This window comes from Thermobia domestica, chromosome 5 (genome assembly GCF_964235325.1).
Source record: "Thermobia domestica chromosome 5, izTheDome1.hap1.1, whole genome shotgun sequence".
Taxonomy (NCBI): domain Eukaryota; kingdom Metazoa; phylum Arthropoda; class Insecta; order Zygentoma; family Lepismatidae; genus Thermobia; species Thermobia domestica.
The window spans coordinates 149,879,622-149,903,710 of record NC_137458.1 but is presented as its reverse complement, the minus strand read 5'-3'; the positions used below and the strand labels follow the sequence as shown (position 1 = coordinate 149,903,710).

The 24,089-nt window shown below is 34.3% G+C and overlaps 1 protein-coding gene across 1 annotated transcript; it reads left to right on the top strand.

Annotated features, from left to right (window-relative positions):
• The first annotated feature begins 4,104 nt into the window (after positions 1 to 4,104).
• Positions 4,105 to 20,693, top strand: LOC145685277 (uncharacterized). Its single transcript, XM_081757645.1, has 9 exons — positions 4,105 to 4,242; positions 7,870 to 8,031; positions 10,813 to 10,971; positions 13,847 to 14,442; positions 14,689 to 14,746; positions 16,793 to 16,924; positions 17,688 to 17,792; positions 17,890 to 18,019; positions 19,792 to 20,693. The coding sequence occupies exons 1-9, from the start codon at positions 4,105 to 4,107 to the stop codon at positions 19,965 to 19,967; spliced, it is 1,656 nt and encodes a 551-aa protein (XP_081613771.1). The 3' UTR covers positions 19,968 to 20,693.
• The last annotated feature ends 3,396 nt before the right edge of the window (positions 20,694 to 24,089 follow it).

Genomic DNA, 24,089 nt, shown 5'->3' with positions numbered 1-24,089 from the left:
TTATTATTTACAGAATCTGTATTTTATTTTTGTATTATCGAAACCGTACATTTTTTTGTTTCATTTTTGTGCACTTAATACAAGCTCTTTGTGAAGTACTTTGTCTCATATTAATAATTAAAATTGAAGTATTTATTTTTTAAACATTAGAACAAAATTATAATTATTACAGCAATTTTAGAATATATTAATACAAAATAGAAGTATATGTTTTATTCAACGTTTGCACTCATTTTTCTACCTTCCAAAGTAAGCGGGACACTGCAGTTTATTAATATTCATAACTAACGTTGTGGACAATGATGCTGTTGTTTGGAAGTGCGCCTGGTATCCTTGGATGCTTGTCATGGTTGCAATAATAGGGTACGGCTTGAAATTCTTGAAATGGGTAAAGGCAATGGAAAATGTTGGTGCATCTAGAAAGAAACACAGAAATAAGTAGAATTCGCAAAGTTGAATTTAATTTGGTAAATATAATTGCAAGAATTTCACTAGTTTTGAGTCAGTTTGAAAATTCTCTTCAGCGTTATTTTTAGAGGGGGCAAAAAATAATTTAGGTCTCCTCTAGCCCCTTCCTGGCTACGGGCCTGTATGTATATACAAACAATAATAGTTATAATTTTGTATGTTTTTTGTGTCATATATATATTTATATTTCATTTTGTGTATAATGTAGGACTTTTCTCTTAATGTAACAATTCTAGTGCCTATGAAGTCATATACTTTCTTCAGTTGAGTCCGATGTATAACTTTAGCACTTTTTTTTCAGTTTTTATGGAAGTAAGTGTAGTAATATAACCTTGAATCTCTTTATTATAAATTATTTCTCTGAAGTTGTGTATTTTTATGTATAATGCATACCTTTCTCTGTTTCTTTTCAGTTATTGTTTTATTTTTTATAATTTCTTTCACGCACTTTTGTATATATTTACATTTCAAACTTCTTTCATTATGTTTTTTTTTCTTTATTACCAATACTTTGGTTCTTTTTACCTATCTTATACCATTTTTATAATTAAATTTTATACATTTTTTATTCCACTATTAGTATGCGCTTGGATATTCATGATTTTACATTTAAAAAAAAATAAATCATATCCTGAACTATTGTTCTTTTTAATTTTGAATTTTGTATACAGTATTTGTTTTATGTATCTTTTTTCAGATATACGTTCAGACTTAAAATTTTATATTTTATGTACGTACGTATTACTCTGTTTGTGTGTTTTAAAGTATTTGTATGTTTTTTTGTGTGTGTATATACAATTTTCCTTTGACACATGTTATTTTCTTTCGTCGACAATTGTGTGTTATAGTAATGAAATCTCCATGCTTCTTAACTGGTATGTTTCCAATTTTGATATTTCTTTATGATATTTTAATGATAGTTATTTTTTCACCTTATACAAAATTTTTATTCATTTATTTGTATTTTTTGTGCGTTGTTTACCCGTGTTTGGAAGGATGTTTTAATAATTTTTATATTATGTATTTTTTGAGTACTTATTCTTTATAATAATTTTGTTAATATTTTTTGATATTTTACAATTTACATATTGTTTATTATATAATAACCTTATTTTTAGATATTTTAAATTTTGTATACTGTTTTTATTTATAATTTGATTTTTATATTGTATTTCACTGTTTACTATTTTTAAATTCTGATAAGTTAGTATGCTTAATTCTAATTACTAAGTTTAATTCTAATTAATTATCTAAACGAAATATAACGATGGGAGGGGGCTAATTGTCGCGATCGTCGAAAGTTCGAAAGGGTGCTACATGTCAAGATCGTCGAAAGCTGGGAGGGGGGTATTTATCACAAACGTCGAAAATTACTGCCTCAGATTGTTCCAGTTCATCGACTTCGATAGCCAATGTCTCCGTTACAAGTCCATGCTGATATCTCCGAATCAAACCATCAATGCTTTCAGTGAAATAAGCTGTTCCAGTTCTCAGATTTCCATCAGAATGTTAATTCCTGAAGTGCTGGTCCATCTTAGCACTGTGCCATCTGCTGTATGTTCTCCAGACTTTCCACATATTTCATTTTGGCCAAGTAGCGTAGTTAGAATTCAGTAGACTTACATGTGCAGTTAATTCAAGTCAAACTTCTTGTTTTGTAAAATAGTATAAAATAATAATTTTAATAATAAATAATAAGAAATAATATAATAATAAAATAATAAATATAATAAAATGGTAATAAATATAAAATATTTAAAAAATACTGTCGAAATATAGATAGTTTTTGGATATTTTATCCTTATTTCTTCGGTAAATGTTCGCTCTTAAAACTTAAGTTCCAAAATACATAATTAAGTAAATGAAATCATTAAATTTATCAAAAGCCGATTTATGTATTTTACATGAACAACTCTGTAAAAATTACCAAAACTTTTTTTTAAATGTACTTGTAAATTGTCTTCACTGAAGATTTTTTAGGTGCACTTTCCCCCGTTCGAACCAAATTTCAAACAAAGAATTATGTTTCCAATATGAAAACTGTTGTGCTTTATGTAGCTTCTACTGGAAATATAGTCTAATGTGATTCTTGAGGAGACACTAGAGGTACTTCGTTACTTTTTTTTTTTTTAAATAATGTCCCACGATTATGTTCCAAGACTAAGTTAGACGGTGATGATAATAAAAGACAAGATAGTGGAATGAAGAAAGTAGGAGGAAACGGGAGAACCTCTGAAACGTCCGTGACACGGTGTTTGTCCACCATATCAATAAGCCTAATTGGCGTGAGCTGGGATCAAACCAGGAATCTCATGCACTAAAGGTGAGTTCTCTATCACTGAACAACCACAGTCCATTAGAAGTGCTTCATGACGAAGTAATTAGCGTTTTCGCTTTTAGTTGGAAGACCCAACTTCGTTTTCTTGTGTACTAATGCATATGGTTGGGACTCCACACAAACTATACATATCCTTACAACTAAAATGGAACATATAGCTTCGGAACAATCAACTAATATAAAGACAGTTTTCTAACATTGTTTCTTGACTTGAATTCGTTGTACATTGTGAGTGAAGTAGATAACGTTGCAAAGCCTGCATTAAAATAAATTGACAAGTAAAGTAGTTCATGGTATTGTAGATAATGCAGGTTCTAGAGGGCATACATCCATTAGATACGAACGTAGATTGTGAGTAGTAAATAGTTAATTATGGATGTAGCCCAACAAACCAAAATGAAGAAGAAAGTAGATGTAGTAAACATTCCGTTACTGACCTACTTATAATAACAGTTACTAAATCAATAAAACGTTATCGATTATCAACTAATAACAGCTGCTAAATAAATAAAAAGTTATCCTACAGAAACTGTTAACAATTCAGCTACAGTTAATATGCCCTTCAATTTGCTAGTATCCATTAAAGTTTAAATTGTAAATGAAGTAAGATTATTGTTCATCATTTCAGTTACTTTACTGTAACATTTTAATCTATTATTTCTAAAAGAGAAGGAAAAGACAAGTTATCTTTATTTACATTTATTTCTGGAATAGTATACCTCTATTTTATATTAAAATAATAATAATAATAATAATAATAATAATAATAATAATAATAATAATAATAATAATAATAATAATAATAATAATAATAATAATAATAATAATAATAATAATAATAATAAACAATGTATATAATCTCAAAACAGAACTAAATTATTTATAAATATTTCTTAAAACGAAAAGGACAATCAAATAGCAGATATTTTCTGACACGCTAAAGTATATTGCTGCACCTTTAAGGTGTCATGAAACCAACATGAAATTAACATTTGAGTCATCAGTCAAGCAGTTGTATTGTACAAAAAGTGAGTGTTATAACAAATGGTATAACGCAAAATAAAAAAAAAAAGGTCACTAACGGATGTTGTAGATACTGGTAGACTTCTCTAGAAATAAGACTCATCATAGGAGCGCAAATAAGATTCCGATAGTTTTTTTTTAATTAACACGATCCATTGGATTGCATTACTTTTACTCGCGCAAAATATAAATCTAATTTGCGTTCCTAAGTTGTTCGAAAATGAACAAAAATTTCCCTAACTAACGTGTTATCGCCTTTCTTTACAGATAGGACAATGTATGAGTGTATAAGAATTCTTGCGTCTGCTCGCAGACAGATCGAAGAGTCTACCCGCACATTGCTAGCGGAAGGAAGAAGATTGCAGGATGTTTTACAAGAACCAGAAGAAGGCAGAAGAAATGTCCAAGACCAGGTTAGAATCCATTTAATGACTTAGCTGATTCACAGTATAATTAATTTTCGTCAGCTTATTTACAGAATAGTATCAGAAAATTTTTTTTAAAAACTGTCATCTACAAATATATCTACACATGTCTTACAACTTGAAAAAAATATTGTGGGTTTAACACACTACTAGTACTTCCTAGGGATGGTGTAGGAAGGGATTACGTCTTTGATAAATTTAACAAAGCCTAACAAACTAAGCAATACTTCGTAACTTAAAAAAAAATGATGTTGGATGCCCGCACTACAGAGGTAATGGAAGTAATCTTTCTATATATAACAGGGTTCCCACTGACCCAGAAAATCAGGGAATTTGATTTTTGTTAGAGAAAATCAGGAAAATTATTGAGAAGTTCTTTAATGTGGGACAAATTATTGAAAAGTTCTTAAATGTTAGGAAAACCAAGTAGTCATTCTCAGTAATGAAGGTAACTTTGAAGTAATAAGATTATTTGGGATGTAGAGATCATGCAACATAACAATATTGAATTATAAGTCACAGATGCATCAAGTTATGTCAAGGTAGGTTGTCATGATTTGTGGTTTACTCTGAAATCAGTTGAGCTATAGCATCTTGAATGTCTTAATGTTTGGCGTGGGAGACCCGGGTTCGATCCCCAGCGAGAGCTCATGTGGTTCGGATTCCACGTTAAACAGTAGTTCGTGTCTCGTATAGCCTCGCTGCTGGAAGGGACGTTAAATTCAAAATCAACGCAACTCATGCACTTATAGCCGCTTCAAAACAAAATGATGATCTCATTCGACCTGTTTATTATATATGTGTTGTGCGCATAATCAAACATAATTCTTCGACACATATGCACTAACTTTAATGTTTTGGTTTGTTTGTTTGTTTGAAAGAGTGTTCTTTCCCGGCTGTTCTACATAAATTTCATGAGGATCTAACCATGTTCTTCGGAACTAAGCCATGGAACTTTTCAATGGCTGATAGTTTTCGTACTATAATTGTGTGTATGATCACGCATAAATTCGATATAGGTGCACCTATTTTATTGATTTACTTTTTGGTTAAAAAAGTATGTTCTCATGGTGATTTTATATAAATTTTTGTTAGGCTTTGATGATAATCATCGAAGCTAAACCATGAAACTTCTCAACGGATAGTGTTAATATCGTAATTAATCGACTTCACTGTGAGCACGCTCACGCATAACTTCAGCACAGATGTACTGATTTTGATTATTCTTTTTTAGTTTTAAAGAATATACTTTCTCACAGATTTCATATAAATCTTTTCATGATCGAATGAGTCCTTGGAGTTGGACTGGCCAACTCCTTCACAGCTGATAGTGTTAGTACCGTGTGAATGTTCACATATAATTCTGTATCGCGTATACCGATTATATATATAGATAGCGTCAACTAATCCTTGAGAGAATCCAAGCATGTTTGTGACGTCATCTATTGACTGATTGTGGTTTCATGGAACCTCTTTCTGAACTCTGGCAATCATTTCTCCCGTTCCATGTTAAGTTTTCTCTGACAATAATTAAATCATTCATTTATAGGGATAAACCATACATCTGTCTTCCCGTAAAAGAGTACATACAGTATAATAAAAATTTTACAATACGAAATGTATACCAATATCACGTGCCGTTTGCCCACGTTTTCAATTTTCAAGTTACATGTCAGCTCTGATCGTTCGGATATGGGGATCTAAACATTCGTGCGTCATTCGTGAACATGTTTATGTTAGCGCAAAATTTAACGTTTGGTGTGCTCTTATGTATGATAGAATAATCGGTCCATTTTTTCTTTGCTGAGAACACGGTTACAGGGGCAGCTTACTATGACATGTTGCATGAGCACCTACTCTCTCAGATGATGGAACTGAAGACCAAACATAACCTTCCAACACGATGGAGTACTTCCTTATTGGTCTCGAGATGTTAGGAACCTTTTGAAATGACGTTTCCCTGAGAGACGGATTGTGGTGGTCAAGGTTAGTGCCTACGAAACCCCTGTTCCAGATCTTGCCGCATTTCGTACACAGATTGTTGCGGTTCTCGAAAACTTAACTGACTTGTTGATGCTGCTATGTTGTAGCATATATGGATAGAGCTTGAATATCGTCTCGATATCCTGAAGGCAAATAGATTGGCACGTGTAGAAGTAGTGTAATTGGCAATAAAACTTTGTAGAGATGTATAAAGATAACCAAGGAAGTTCTGTCGCTTTTTCACTCACCACCTTCAAACCGATATGTCACCTAAAATGTACCTGCAAGATCAAAAATAATCCCCATCAGCATCGACGACCTTCTGCTAACTATCTGGAAGGCCATGGATGCCATCGCTGTAGAATTTGGTGGATCGTAAAGCGAAGAAGATACCAAGTGCATTTTGCACCTCTATTAGGGATTTGAACTGGCGTCCTCTGAGGGATTGTCCAAGGAATGGAACAGGTGATAATCGGACGGTGCAATGTTCGAGGAATATGGTGGATACAATAGTATTTCCCATCCAAGGCGCAGAATGGTGTTCCGGGTCATCCTAGCCACGTGAGGCTTAGCGTTGTCCTGTAACAAGAGGATCCCTTTGCGATTCAGAAGTGCTGGCTCCAGAGTTTTGAGTTTTTCTTGAACACGGCTCAACTGCTGACAGTACTCAGTTACATTGATCTCTGACCAGCTGGTAGCAGTTACCGGTGCACGATGCCGCGAGCAGTCCACTAAACACACAAGAAGACCTTCTGGTGCAGTGCTGATTTCGGCTGTTTTGGAACCGGTTCATAGGATGCTAACCAATAATGACGGCACCGTGGAGCTTTGTATAGGACCCACTTTTCATCACATGTCAACACCCTGCCCAGAAATTTTTCCTTCCTCAGACTTGACAGTAAAGAAACAAGTGTCTGCTCGTGTTGCTGTCTGGCAAGGAGTCAAATCATATGGGACCCATCGACCCAACTTGCAGTGCCTTCCAAGTTGAAGGAGGAGCTGCCGAATGGTTTCTCCACTCACACTGATTTGTGGTCCCAGTTCCTCACATGTCTGACCACTGTTCGCCTCAATTGCTGCCTGAAGATCTTCATATTGTACACGTGTTGGTGTTCCGGCCCGTGGTGTGTCTTCGAGTGTTTCGCCACCGTCCTTAAACTTGTTAAACCACCGCTGCACTGTCCGCGTAGTCACGACACCCTCACTAAAGGCCTGTCATATCTTCCGCTACTCTGCAGCGACGTTTGACCCTAATTTGAACTCATACAGCATACAAGCCCTTATGACGCACTGTGGAGGTTCCATGTTCACTCTGTTCTCACGCAAGTTCACGGTGTAAGTGAACTGTCACAACCAGGTAGTATGTTGGATATACCCACACCAATAACTGACCTTTGCCTTATCTCCATTAACATTCAACTCGCGGTGTGAGGGCCATGGAACACAGACCTGCACGAAAAGCGACAGAACTTTCTTGGTTACTTTATAGAACACGTTGTACAAAACCGCATGTCTCTATCTCGTATAGTTTACGAGCTATGTTTCATTGTAATGGTAGAGAACTTTGTGGACACTCCATATTATACTTTATAAACAAAAAGCTTTACATTGTGTATTTATTTCTTTTTTCAGGTGGACGAATTCGTCAACCGAGGAATGGACTTGGAGCAGAGATTGGCCACAGAAGAGGAATATCTGATGGAAACTATAAGAAGAGCGAGGATTGATATCAGTTCCTGTGTTCTGGATCTCCAGCTTGCTACTGTAAGTTGTCGCAGAACCAGTGAACACGAGGTCAGTATACTTGAATTGTTCAACATTGTATAATATTGTTGCATTAGAAATTAGTCTTTTTATCTGGATAATAACCTCATAAAAGATAAATATATGTGATTTAATGACAGTAATAAGGTGACATGTAGAAAGCGATATTTTAACTTTCTTTAGAATTGCTTTATATGGTTCATTTTGTGTGTGTGTGTGTGGCGATTATTACAATAATTAAACATATATAAACTTAACTATTGTGATATTCTTAAAATAAATTAATAGCATATTAAGAATTAAAACATCAATTAGAATCGTCAAATAGATTTTCGTGATACATTTTTTATTATTTTTAATAAATGATACATACTATTCAACTTGTCTGCTTGAGCTCCTTCGTGGCTAAGCGGTTAGCGTACGCGCCTTTGGCGTGGGAGACCCTTGTTCGGTTCCCGGCGGGAGCTCATGTGGTTCGGATTTCACGTTAATCAGTAGGTCCCGTCTCATATAGCCTCGCTACTGAAAGGGGCGTTAAACTCAAAATCAACTCAACTCAGCTTGTCTGCGTAACTCGATTGTCAATCTGAAGACCTAAAATTTCCCCGATATCCGTATTATACATATACCCGTAACTTAATTCATGACTCCATTAATTTGGATACTCTTTCTGTGAGATTTTGTTGCCTATCACAACGTTTCTATTGCCTTGGTAGCTTGTAAATTTTGATAGGAAAATAAATGAAATTTTGTTTAATATTTAGAAATGATTTCTTTCATATGAACCAATTATTAAAAAATACATGTCTTTGCTTATTCAATTTAGAATGGATTATTATTATTATTATTATTATTATTATTATTATTATTATTATTATTATTATTATTATTATTATTATTATTATTATTATTATTATAGGAAATTAAACTAAATTTACGTCCCATGATTATGCCCTTTAGGCTAAAGGAAACGGATCATTAGTGAAACTGAATGAATATGAGAAAACTTGTGGAATGAAAATGCGGAAGAACATCATGAAACTCTACAAACACGATGCTGTCCACCATAAATTCACACACTCTGTGATCAAATCAGGGTCTCGTCTCACCAGAGGTGAGCGTTCTATCAGTGAGCTCTAGAATATTTAATTACTATTCAAATATTTAAAAATTCGTGTACGAGTATAGCAGAAAAATAGATGAATTCTTTCTCTTATATATTTGAACATAGGCACTTTCTCTTAAAACAAACTTGTTAAATTTCTTCAATGTTGCCACTTGTATTTCTTTCTTCTACGTTACCGTAAAGATTAATTAATATATATTTTTATTTATTTATTTATTTATAATGGTAAAAATATTAATAAAATAAAAAAAATGAAATGAAATATTTGAGTTTTACGTCTCACGATATGCCGGCTAGGCTAAAGGAGAAGGTGATGATGAGAAATGAATAAAAATGGTGTAATGAAGAAAGTGGGAGGAAATGGGAGAACCCCAATGAAACTCATCCACACGGGAGTTGGGATCAAACCCGGGATCCCAAGCACCAGAAATGAACGCTCTACCACTGAGCCAACGCGGCCCCACAAATAAAATAGAAATTTATAGATGTTTATACAGAGGTAATTATATGATAAGTTTCATTGTCAGGTTTTTAAAATTTATTTTAAGTTACTTACTCGCATTTTTAAAATATCCAAGTACTTTATTAGGGATGTAAGTGATTGGTACGGCTAAGGTTTAATATTACGAGATGCGCCTATAAAGGTACTCGAACTTAAGCAAGGGAGGCCCAAGTTCGATTCCCGCTGGGAGCTCATGTGGTTCGGATTCCACGTTAATCAATAGGTCCCGTCTCATATAACCTCGCTGCTGGAAGGATCGTTAAACTCAAAATCAACTCAATTGAACCTAAAAAAAAGTAAAATAACACTGGAAATACTTTTGTCTAAGATTTTTTATTAGTGCCTGTTTAAACCAGTTTTGTGCAATTTGTATTTGAGTAAACGTTCGACAAATGCACATAGTGTGATGTCGTTGTACAAAAGTTTTGAATGTCAGGTTTGATCGCCCACCACAATGTACTTCAGAATGGTGTTCTCCTGTACTGCAGTAGCCACCGAATCCTCATATTATTCTTTCTTATTGGCTTTTTTTTTTTTTTTTTTTACTGTTCTGTTAAAAAATCAGAGACATTTGCAAAACAAACACACATCTTCCTCATTTTCAGGTCCTTCCTTAAAATTAACCAAAACTTTTCTTTGTTTATCTCGAACATGGTTGACAATTGCTGTGGAATTATATGTTTATCAAATTTCAACGATATTTCTCCATATTTACCTCATTTCTTGACGTTCAATGGAGTTGTGACCTAGTATCATCCACAACACTTTTGTATCTACATCTGCAACGTTTCAATAAAATATTTATCCAATTTGTAACAAAGCATAATGTTAGAATGTTGCTCTATTTCGTTACACGTGTTTCGTACGATGACTTCACACTACATACATTTGTCGCAGGCTTATCCAGATACAGACTACATCAAACTAACAGGAAGCTTAGACAAAGGTGTTTCCAGTTTTGTTATACTATGGTTATATTTTAAAGGGAGGCAGCTGTATTTGTTAAAGTTTATAGGGATACCTCGTACTTAAATCTTAAATAAATACAAATTAACTTTAAAAAAAATGAGTATACACTTTGAGTAGACGTTAACGCTGTAGAATTGTATATATATATATATATATATATATATATATATATATACATTATTATTAATTTTCTACGTTATTATTATTATTGTAGGAGAATAGTTCAAATTCAACGGAGAGTTTCCACTCAATTGATTACCTGGATATGACGATAGAAAACAATAACCCGGATTTAACAGACCATGAGGAAGCTATCACTGGAGACAGACGGTACTCTAGTAGTAGTACCGGTAGCTGGAGTACTGTTTCTGAGGTATGTCTGCATCAGTTTCTACTGCTTTAGTACCTTGTAATTTTTATCTTAATATTTACGAAAATAAAGGTAGCTCTATATGAACGAATTATCAGATTTCCATACTATGCTGTGCATAAATGTCGGAGTCTTATACAACAGTTCTTTCTGTCCGTCTGTCGAAAGATATCAGAACAAAAACGGTAAGAGATATCAAGAAGCATTTTTTCCCAATCATTTCAGCGTCCCAAGAATACGTTCTATCTCCTCCCTTAACTATTCGTTCAAACCGGAAGAGGTTCAAATTAACCATTTCCTGTTTCAACGTTGATTGCCATAGAACAAAAATTGTAAGGAACAGCAACAAGAGGTTTTCTGTAATCGATCATCGTCTTAAGAGAACATACCGTCACAACCTACAACACTCTACCAAAACCACAAGTGGTTGAAATTACTAGTACTTCCGGTCTTAATACTGACTTCAATAGAGCAAAAACGATAAAAGGTAAAAAGGCGTTTTTTTGCAATTGCTTCAACGTGCAAGAATAGGTTCCATCACTTCTGTTAATTCTCTATTCAAATCGGAAGTGGTAAAAATCAACTATTTCCGGTTTCAACGCTGATCACCATAGAAGCAAAACAGTAATAGATAGCAAATAATGGCTTTTTGATCTGGATTCAGCGTCCAAGGAACAGGTCTTATCTTTGATCTTATTCCTCTGTTGGAACCAGTAGTTATAGAGGTACTACTTCAAGTTTAAGTATTAAATTTGTATAATTTGGAAGTCTACCGTAGTTTCACACGAAACTTGTTTGTTTAATAATATTTCGTTTATTTAATACAGTGGACCACAGTTCACGACTCCCTCTATTCGTCCACATATCGGTTCACGAATGATATTTCGGGCTATGAACACACACCCGAACACACATTTGTATCCATGCTATCAGTAGTGCTTTCAAGCATTTGTCATACACATTATTTGTCAGGGTGTTGTGTCCAAAAATTTCTTTGCATTTTTTTGTATTATTTTAGTCTTCATTATATCTAATTTAGGATAATTAAGAATATTTTCATTTATATCCTTCATCACAAAAAAAAAAAAAAAACGCTTAAAAAGATAAAAACAAAAACATGTTTCTGTGGCCTGAACACATCAATTGTGTATATTTACATTAATTTAAATGGCAAAAATAATTTTAGTTCTTAAACAGTTTACGAAACGGATTAAATTCAGGACGCAAGGGTTCACTGTATTTAATATGAATATTATTTCTTATTCAAACATTTTATTTATTATATTCTGTATAGTTGTTAAATATATTTTTCCAGTGGTATACGCAGAATAAAATCAACGGGGAGAAGGGGGCTTCAAGGACTTTATTTCATATACTTTCAGGACTAGCGTGATTTCTATATACAGGATGTTTCAAAACAACACCGACAACGTTTAGGAGGTGATTCCTGACACCAAAATAAGACAAAAAATATAGACTAATCTGGATGAACAAATGCTCCCTTTTGGAGTTATAAGCTGCCGAAAACGTGAAAAGAATGAACTTTAAAGATCCATAGCTCTAAAACTATTGGTCCTACCGTAGTAAGATCAAGACTTCACCTAGGAACTAATATGTGCGCTATTCAAAAATACATGTTTCAGAATCCAAAGGTACTCACGCAACTATTTTTATAGAGGGAGTTTAGCTACCGGCATATAATTTGAAGTGCTCACCAACTACCTCTATAAAAATTGTTGCAGAAGTACCGCACGATTCTGAAACTTGGATATTTGGGTAGAGCACATACTAGTTTCTAAATGAAGTCTTGACCCGATAGAGCTTTGAAGTTTTTTTTTTTTTTTTTTTTTTTCACGTTTTCGGCAGCTTATAACTACGAAAGGAAGCACTTGTGCAACCAGCTTGATATATACTTTTTGTGTTATTTTGGTGTCAGGAATCACCTCCCAAACACTGTCGGTGTTGTTTTGAAATAGCCTGTATATAGGGTGCGCAAAACAACACCATCAATGTTCATAAAGTGATACAGTATATCATTTGACGCTTTTACGTATTAAAAAACGTGAAATATACTGTGGCATATCACATCCCAGCGTACGTTATTCTCAACACGAGTAACCACGGAGCTGGCGTTCCCTAATACGTCAGATGTCCCGCTTACGCATTCCGTATTTACTGTTGTCAAAGCTTACCTTTTCCCTACGTAGACTCACCTTTTAAGTCACAGTATATCTAAAAATTCTGGTGGTAGCATGTCTGGGATTTATGTTATGAGGGAATCCCTTGCCCACACATTGTACATTACTGGAATAATGTATTTTGGATGCATATGCATAACTTCCTTTACACTGGTATGAACCACCACTCCACGGTCTCTCGTGTTCGAAATAACGAGTGTTGCAATATAGCTTTTCCATACTTTTGGGCACTTTTTTCCATAGGTCCATATGAATTTTCTTTGTCTTAGTCTCGGGAATCACCTCCCAAACGTTGTAAGTGTTGTTTATTGAAACACTATATATATATATAAAGGAAAAAGTTCGAGGTTTAACCCCCCTCCTGAGCAAGATATTACGGAAAAATTAAAATTTACTATCTATGGTGGAAGTACATGTCTTTCGGTTTTGATATAGTATCGTCAGACATTTGGGGAGTCACTTGAATTACGAGGTTCTAACCTCCGAAAAAATCACATCGGAAGCCGATGCCCAAACCATGCTCAAGCTATCAGACTGGTAACAGCTCATGGGCTGAGGCGATTTCTCATAATTGCGCTCCAACTAGGTTTCTCAAGAATTGCTAATGTGTTTAAAGTAATGTATTGTTGATGGTTGTCCATTTTATGTGACTTACCTCTGTTTTTCTTTCTTTGATTTAGCACTCATATGACAACAGTAGTGATGAGAGCTTCTGTTCTATACTTGACATTTCGACCTCAGTCATGTCATTGCATTCGCAGCCAGTGTCTGTACCATGGCTGAGAATGTTATATGGCTATTCATCATACACCATCTTTGCCATTATTAATATGTCTGAGGCCCAGCGTGTCAGCGGTCTCAAGATTTTGTTGATAATGACCACTCCAGAGACTTCGGTCCTTGGAGTGTCCTTATCTTACCTAATAAGTTCTGAGAGGATTCGAATTGGAATGCCATGGCAAATCGTGGACTTGCCCGATTACGATCTCAGTGGCATTCCTCGAGAAGACTATCCTATGACTAACTTCTTCAGAAGTGTATATTGCTTGTGGCGAATCCTCCAGTTCCAGAGGTGGGGAACCCCAGCAATTGCACTTCCAGAAGTAGGGGGTCAACCAGGTGAAGCTGAGGTTGAAGTGCAAGTGGAAGAAGAGGAAGGATCACACTCTAATGGCAGCCACAGAGAGGAAGAAGCTAGTGATGAAGAGAGGAGGCCTAAGGATGAAGAGAGGAGGCGTGTGTATGGACCAGTTGTTCGACCGCCTCCCCGTTCCAGGTAATACTTCAAAGTCTTATTTATTCATATATATTATTCTGAAAATTGTTGTGGGTTATGCACTTTTAGCGACCGTAGTATTTCTCATGCCCAGCTTGTTAGAGACCCGAGAATTATATTAATGGACTTAATAAGACTCAAAAACTTAATTGAAATTATTTACAATAAATTAATTTATTTTATTATTTGTTAGTGCACTAAATTGAATTTATGTTCACACGAATTCTAATTTCTTTTTTATCTTAGTTTATCTAGATTCCAAAGGATAAGAAGCTTAATCTTCCGGCGGAGACAAAGCGGAACGGTAAGACAATAAAATAGAAATTAATTTATAATCAGTAGTTTCTTATTTATTTTATTTTTTATTTATTTATATTTATGAAATTTATAAATTTATTTTTTTTTTCTATTTGTACTAACGCTAAGTGTAAAAATTCTGACAAAAGGTATAAATTGCGAGTGTGAAGATATTAAGATATAACTTCTGAAGAAACTAAACTGACGCTCACAGTTCTAACTATTCGTTAATGCCGAAAAATTCAATACAAGCCGCCATCTTCTTCAGCGTATAATGGATCATTGCATCAAGAGAACCACGACCCAAATATTCTTTGCAGATTGAAAAGTTTGAAACAAATCATATATATTATTTCGAGCTATCAGGGAAAATGATGTTATCAGCTGAGCTTTATTAGTTAATACAAACTATTTACTGAACTAATTGGTTTTATTTTTATTTTTCACCATATTACCAGCAAGCATAACTCCACAGGTAAAAAGAAAAAAATCACAATACAGATGAAACCCCAATAATTAATTGAAACAGAAACATTTATGTATTATGAATTACCATATTTGCTACAAGCTATGTAATGTTAGATGTAAGCTTAACCATATCTGAAATATATATTTCTTTTAATTATGTGATGGAAACCATAAAATGTGATTGAAAAGAGCAATGTGTGTTTATGTAAATAAATAAGCTTCTGAAGAAAATGGAGGTTCCCATTGAAAATTTCGGTATTGACAACTGGTATTTAGACGCATTCCGGAGTTTAATTTAATAGTTGGTTAGGATATACTTTAACTCAGTTTTTTTTCCTTCGCTGCTACCTCTAAAAAGGAAGAAGTGAAATTGTCATCCATACTTATAGTTCGATCTTCTATTACAGAAATAAAGCGAAATCCACTAATCAATTGTACCTTAACCCAATTCTAGAATACTCTTAGCGTTCAATGAAAAAAAAAAAAAATGTTCACAGATGAGAAATACACCAATCGATAGAACAAAATGATATGTGCGACTGTAAAAGGTCATGCGTAGTTTTTGAGAAAATGGAGGGAAAAAATAATTAATTTATAAACTTAAATAATTTATCCTGTACGAGAGCTTATTGAGGTAAAACGTTAAAGTAACCTTTCATTAAGCTTTTCATTAAGACATAGATTCTTAATGAGATATAGCCCGAAATTATCATGAACTCTTAATTTTTTTATTTTTATTTAACTAATATATTGTCCAAAAATAAGGCATTGGCGCAAATCCCCTCAATCTTGGAGTTGGAGGGAATGTCCTCCCTATAATCCGATTTGAAATGTGTATTTTTGGGGGTGAAAAGAAGAAATATGATATTATTTGTGTCCGACTGCTACAAAGGAAAGAGAGATTAAATTGATGTTCCTTGCTGTATAATATACAACAGGTTCACCTCGGAAATCAGATTCATCTACCGTAATATGAGTCTCTGTCTCCCCCCACCCCACCCTTCCAGAATAAGCCTCAAATTGCCCGCCTCCCAATATTGAAGACACTTGTGCTCCCTTGATCCTCCACAGCATTATTTTTCTACTTCATAACTATTTTGAACATCGCTTAAAAAAAGGAACGGTATTACCCGTCCCCCCCCCCCTCCAATGTTGAAGACAGATTTGCGCCGATGGATAAGACATACATAAATCGATAGATCCCTTGGAAATGAACGAAATAATATGCTTTAAGCTAAATTCTTATGCTTAGTTTTTGGGAAAATCGAAAAAAAGGAAGATACTAACTTTTGTGGCGCTAAGAAATGTGTCGTTCTTTACCAATAATAAATGACTGTTTTTAATATGCTGGAAGAAATGGTACTACACATGTGGCAAAATTCACTTGAAGTAGGAGATTGTACTTATTGTTGACACAGCACTGTTTACGCATATACTGCTGAATTCCTAGCTGTTAATGATGTTTATATGCAACTAGAGATATTACGTAGGAAATAAAAGTACAGGGATATTGTTACAAGTAAGATGAGTCATTGATGAAACAGATTTGGACTGGAACTAAAATAACTTGATTTATATTTCGTAGGAGGAAGCAACACGAAAACGGACCACTCCACCACCAACTGAGGAACGAAGTCATCCCACCTCTCCTCCTGGGACCTCGCAGATGGATCGTGAGACGATGGTCAAAGAAGTTTTCGTGGAGGAGATCAAGGAGGTAAGCTGATTTATTATTTATTTATTGATTGATTGATTTCAATGATACTAATAACAGTATTAGATTGAAGTCATGCAAATAGTTATTTGAATATTTAGTTTGCAAAACTCGCCGATGTTGAGATAAACCTAGAATTAAAGTCGATGTTTAGAATACTCGGATGTTGCTTTCTTTTTAACCCAACAATCGGCACGTGTATAATACCCTTGGTGTAACCACGTTTTTACCAGTGCGTTGCATCCCATTCTTCTAAAGGCTCTCCTACAAGAAGTTATTCTCAGAGGTGAGATGCGAGTTTCAGCAAGGAGGGAGTTTCTTTTATCTGTAGTTACGTTGTTTATTAAACTGAATGCCTTAACTCTCAGCAATAACTTTAATTATTTTTCTTGCCTCCTTGATGATTTGATGAATTTCTGCTTTAGGAAAACCTTGACTATCTACAAACACTTGAAAATTATTTAATGTGGTGTTAATCATCTCTTTGAAAGCTGGAAAGGAAAGGAAAATAAATATATTAGATTCTCAAGAACAATACTAATTTTTTCTTTTTCATAAGTGCTCCTCTATTAGGTGGAGAGGTGATTTTAACAACCAGTTCGGGCGAATCAGTGCGAACTAGCTGAATGACATCACTGATACTGATTTTTTTTTTCGAAACGCAAGTAGCTTAGAATTATCATTATATATAGTTTTCTATATGAAATTTCAAGAATAATAAATAATGCTTCTCTATTCTCATTAAATTTCTATTGTTTTATTATAGCACGAACGGCGACAGGAACCAAGACCGAGAAAACAGCGACAAGAGGGCACCGAGAGGTCACCGCGAGAAGTCGATGATGATAATTTGAGAGAACACCCAGTTCAGGTAAATTGTGACTCATATATATATTGTTTGTATATTCATTATTTGTATATTTGAAAGATTGATACTATAGATTTATTCACAGAACATATTTTTACAGGAGCCGCCGTATCCGTACCCTGTATCTTGGCGAAGTAGACTCTGTTGCGTCATCAGTTGTGCAGCTAGATGCGTTGTCGCCCCGTTTTCGGCTTGTTTGGGCTTTGGAGTGGACCCGTGCGACAATTGGTGTAAGTTATTTTCATATTTTAATCTGTACAAATTAGTGTTATCACCATAAGAGTTATGATCATTAATCTTTATGAGTTAATCTTTTATGTACCAGTATACAAATGTTTACTTGGTTACACGGTGAAACCATCTTATAGCACTGATTACTGATGTTATCCATTGAACTGAAATGCAACTAATTCATACCTAGTCCAGTACATTGCAACTTTTTGTGGCAAACAAGTCTAGTTGTCTATATTTATTTATTTCAAATTATATTAATATATTTTAATCATTTAAGTTTTCTCTTGGTGAACGTGACTTCCTTCGAAATTGCAAAAGAACTTTTCGTGTTTACTGACACGTAACATCGTGACCCATCTGTCAATAGAGATCAAGCAACCTACTTCTTCCACCCTCCATTTTTTTGTTGACACAATGTGTTGTATGTATCAAAATTCGAAATTGTCTTGATCATAGCGATAAGTAAATGGCAGTTTTCCTCGTTTAATAGTCGCAGTTGGATTTTCGCATAAAAAAAAAAAAAAATGCTACTATTACGCAAGTGAACACGGTAGTTTGATTATGAACGTTTAGGTCATTAGCGAAGCCATGACTATTTATATGTCGGTCTTACTCGACTTTTGCCCGAATATCACCTATTTTTTGTGTGATTGGATGCCTACTGTGAGGAGCATCTTGGATATAAAAATTTCCACAAAGAAAGTGACTGTTATCTTATCTTGCCCGTAAACAGCACAAATTTCTTAACAGGTCTGTGCAATATTTACACCTTTACTGAAATAAAATTGGAAAATGTAGCGCAGTTTTGCGGGAAGTTCACTTATCTTCACGGCGCAATACCTTACGTCTAACTAACTAACTTCATGGCCTTGGAACCCGGAGGTTCAATGCCGCGTTCGCAAGTCAACTAGATCCAGTTTCTGTTTTGTATTCCTATTTCTGCGAGATCCATTTTAATATTGCCCTCCTATCTGCGCCTAGGTCTTCCTAATGGTTGTTTCCCGATTGATCTTCCAGTCAAGTCTTTGAAAGCGTTCCTACTTTCTTCCAGCCTGGCTACATGACCTGTCCACCTGACCCTCTTAGATTTGATGACCCTAACAATGTTTGGTAAAGCGCATAAATTATGTAGTTCCTCGTTATGAAGTTTCCGTCATTCCGCTTTCACGTTCCTCTTCGGTCCGAATATTCGTCTCAGGATCTTGTCCTCAAATATTTTCAATATATGTTCTTCCCTCAGAGTAAGCGACCATACAGCACAACAGGCATGATTATCGTTTTATATATTTTAAGCTTCAAATTCCTCGACAGAATTCGCTACGATAAGAGATTTTGAGCTGAATAAGTACGAATTCCCTGGTTTTAGTCTACATTTAATTTCTTCGTGAATATGGTTTCCGTCTATTAATATTGATCCTAGATATTTGAAAGTATCCTCTTACGTCTATTTGTAAGAATCCCATCACTTATACATCTACTAGCTTCAACTGTGAAATGACCTTAGGCCGGACACGCTGCGACTTATATACCCAGAGACTTGAGACACTAGGCCCATTTCGTACGCGAAAAGCCTACTGTATTCTAGACTACATTATATAATACTGTATTCAACATATAACCTCCCTCTAAATATCATTAGTCCCCATGAGTACTAATAGTTCCCAGATGAACCAAAGTACAAAAAATGAAATTAGAAATAATGCTATTTAAATTGTATAAAATATAATAATTCAAATCCTCATTATTTTTATATTTTTGTTCATTTTAGATCAACGAGAGGAAAGAAGAAGAAGGTGGGAAAGACAACATGGAAACAGGGATCTTCCTCCCAACTTACTCCATCTCCGCCATGAATCTCAGTGTGGCCGCTGCTTCAAGTTTTATTTTTGCCCCTGCTGCTGCTGCATTCCTTGGTGCGACGATGAGCGAGAGTGCTTCCTCTAAAGAGGAATTGAGGTAAAAAGATAAGAATATCTAAACATAATATATCTTTCGTTTTATCAATTCGCTTTAATGTCCTTATCTGTATTATGTATTTGTAAGTCTTCGATATTTCTCTTTGACGTCTGTGTCTCGAATTTTCTGTATTACTTGTCTGCAGTTATGATTTCGGGTAATTTGACGGACTCTCAACTCGGCGACTTTTAATTCATCTTTTTCAATCCTTTAGGTTGTCATTTTGCAGAAGGGTTAAGTATTATGTTTATAAAATAAATTTAAACTACCAATCTTTTTACCTCAGAATATTCCACTTCCTCTCAAGATTACATCCATTAGACCAAAGGATGATGTACATATGTGTATATAATCTATGTAGTAATTGTAGTTACTCAAAATTCAATAGTAAGCTTTTGCTAATTCTTAACGACAAGTCGTTTTGTAGAATCTAATACAGTGAAACCTCACAATAACGGACACCTCCATAATACGGACAGATTTTATAAAACTGTTTGTATTATAATAGAACAGGAGCCTCAGCAGTGTTATTTTCTCATAATGCTTTAGTAAGCTCTTTGTTCTCAGTTTATATATATTCAGCACAAAAAATGCTTCCTTCAATTTAAAAATAAAACGTGGTCACGCTAAGTAAACAGAAATTCTCTTTTCTACAAAACATCTTTCAAATTCAATCTCAATAAATTGGTGAACCACTACACATAACATTCTTCATTTTCCTGTACGTCTATCCAAACTAAATTGCTTCCTGGCGTTACTCCTTCAACGCTTTCTATGGTGGAGAACCAATTATAAGACCAAGAATTCTACACGAAATTTCTTTTCTTCCCTGAAAAAGTCACTACTTGTGTTTCCCTTGGTACTTGTATCTTCCCCTGCAACTCCACATAAACGCATCTCTTCAATGATACTTCTATTTGTTTACAAAACGAATTTCTGCTTTACTCCCCCAACTATTGGAACATGTCTTCTCTGTAACTGTCAACTTTCATTTACAGACAAATAGTTACGTCCGATCAATGCCCGTTATTCAAAGGTATCACTGTAGTAGAAAGATTTCTGCATGAAATTTATATTGTATTGAGTTTATAACAGTATTTAATGATTATTGTTACATTTTTGTTCTCCAAGAAAACGAAAATCGCGCTTGACCTCAGATCAAAGAAAGTTTCAAATACTTCCATATACGTTTCCTATAGCTCCAGTAGTACAGGACTTGTTCCAACGATTCAAATGAAAAATGTTGAACCATCCCCCCTGTCACTCTGTGGCCTTCACATTTTGGGTCTGCTAAAAAAGCTGCTAAGGTGACAGGTTTTGATGAGATGACATTTTACATATGATGAAATGAAGGTCACCATACGACAGTGGTTCAAAGACCAACCTCCCGAATTCTGTGTGGAGGGATTTAAACACTATCACAATTGGACAAGTGCCTGAATGTGTTGGGGTGACTTCTGAGAAACATACTGACTCTGAGTCACATTAAATATTTCAGCGACTATAGATTTTAAATACAAAAGAGGACTATAAAATTATCTAGTACATAGTGTTAAAAATTCAGGTCAATGTATTTACACATGATGGTGCTACACTTACCAAAAGAGTTTCATTTATTTTAAGAGTTAAAGGTGGTTACGAATTTCAAAAAAGTTGAGAATGCCATCACTCAGTTTGAGGATAACCTAAAAGGAGCAAGCTCTACCTTGCCATTTTCATGTAATAACAAATATTCCAACTGTTTCTTTACACAATACATATGCACTGTTATAGACTCAATATAGAAATCAGTAAAAAAAATTTAAAAAATAATAAAAAAAATAAAAAAATAAAAAATAAAAAATAAAAAAATATAAAAAGCAAAAAAAAAATGAAAAATTTAAAAAAATAAAAAAAAATAAAAAAAAATAAAAAAATATGAAGTAGGTAGAAAGTAGTGTTAAAGTAGAATAGTTGTGTAGAAGTAAAACGTAGTGTAGTAGTACCGTAGAACATGTATATAATATAGAAATAGAAAATATATTGAGTAATGCAGAAATCTGAGAAACAAAAGGAAAACAAAAGTAAAATAGATTCCAAGCGAAGTAGAAAAAAGAAAGAAAGAAAAAAATGATTAATCCTAAGTACAAGTCAGGAGAAAATGAATAATTTGCTAAGCGTCATAACATCAATTTTGCTCCTTTTTCACATCTGGATTTCTGACAATCCTACATAGAACTAAAAATGAACTGCCTTTGCATACATTCAATAGAATTCTCAGAGGTTATATTTTATTTGTTGACATCGTGCTTAAAACATCAAATATATCAGAGATCAACAACAATCAAGATAATGTATCAGAATAATGTCCTTTAAAAGTTAGAAAACACATTCCAACGGAAATGTGCTAGATGCACTTTGTGAAGCATTGCACAATGAGAGCAAATTTCTTCTTCAATTTACTTAAACAAACAAGCAGATTTATACTTCGTTTTCCTAAAATTCATCCCTCACAACGTACTTTATCGATACAACATCTGGTGGATCTTACAAGGTTTTGTTTAAGAAATAGATCGATGTTTTTCAGGCAGTAACGGATCCGTGGAATGAGCTGATCCGGGTTTGTAGTATATCATCTCTTAGCATTGAAAGCAGCCTTCAAAATTGTCCAGAAATTTTTCGATGGGTCGAATTTCTGGAACATTAGCTGGGTTATCTTGTTTCGCTACAAATTAAGTTTCTTATGATTGAGATGTTCAGTCACAACTTTGGGGTAATGCGCGGACGCTAGATCAGGCCAGAACACACATGTCCCTGGTTCATAATTTGCACGTATGTACGGTGTTAGTCTATTCTTAATGCACTGTACCAGGTACGTCTGGGCATTGATAGCAAATCCAGATCAACGCAACAACGTTCCTACAATAGGGTTTCCTTTGATTCCCTTCTCACCGTCAAACAAGGTCACGATAACACCACTTGTTCCTGTATCTGTTGGTGCACTACTGGCTCATCGTCCTGATAAGTCTGCCGCATTTCATGTACCACGCGAGACAGGTGCTGTCCTCTAGAAGTTTTGTGCGTATTTATATTGAACACACTTTACTGTGTGACAGTAACATCGGCATCATTTTATGAAAACTGATAAACCTTCTCTTGACACCATTCTTTTTCTTTATGACCTCTTTCTCAAACATCGATTTCACTATCAATGTATGTAGCATATCTTCCAAATCACCTTCTCAAAATAACGGCATCTAGATATGATTCTTTTCTAAATAATTGACCTTATCAATTGGTATTTCGCATGATATTATGTCTTCCCGTCATGCTTGAAGCTGCACATGCTTCTTCACTATAATGTATTTGTAGGTCATCCTAAAAGCCATTTATCTTTTATTCAAATTCCGTGCGTATCGTCAAATTCTTATGCTATGCAAAGAGCTTTCATGAGAATGTCCACGTGTTCTATGGCGCTCTTTGAATGGTAGATTGGAGTACATAATACGGATACATCTTTTCTCATGATCATTGTACTCTAGGGTTAATTTCCAAAAAGCATTAGGATTAGATTGTAGAAATATAGTATAGTGTAGACTTCATATCAATATTAGTTAATTAAAGAATAAAAAGTTTAAAATTAAAGTATTTGTTGTAATAAAAGAAATATTAGATTAATTGAAAAATGGAAATCATTACGCTTGGAATAGATGTGAATCATATATTTCGTAAATCTTGACAAATTTTACATTCTACACTGCTTGACAAACTTAAAAAAATATGCTTACTAAAATTAATTGGCATATTTTTGGTGAATTTCTTTTGTTTCGATTTTCATGGTGTATATTCCATTACTTAGAATTAAGTAAAGACCATAATAAACGCTGTTGTAATAAATTAAACAAGCTGAGACTGCCTTCCGTGTTCCCGCTATTTCACCCTATGACAGTGTTTCCATTTTCCATGAACCATCAATATTGCCAAGTACCAAAATTAACATCCTTCTATTTTTTATTTATCACGAGTTCTTTGTTGTTTATGTAGATCAATCTCACAATTTACCCCATCTAGCATCAAGAAGAAGAGGAAAGACTTACATCTAATACTCTTTGACAGTTATGGAACGTTTAG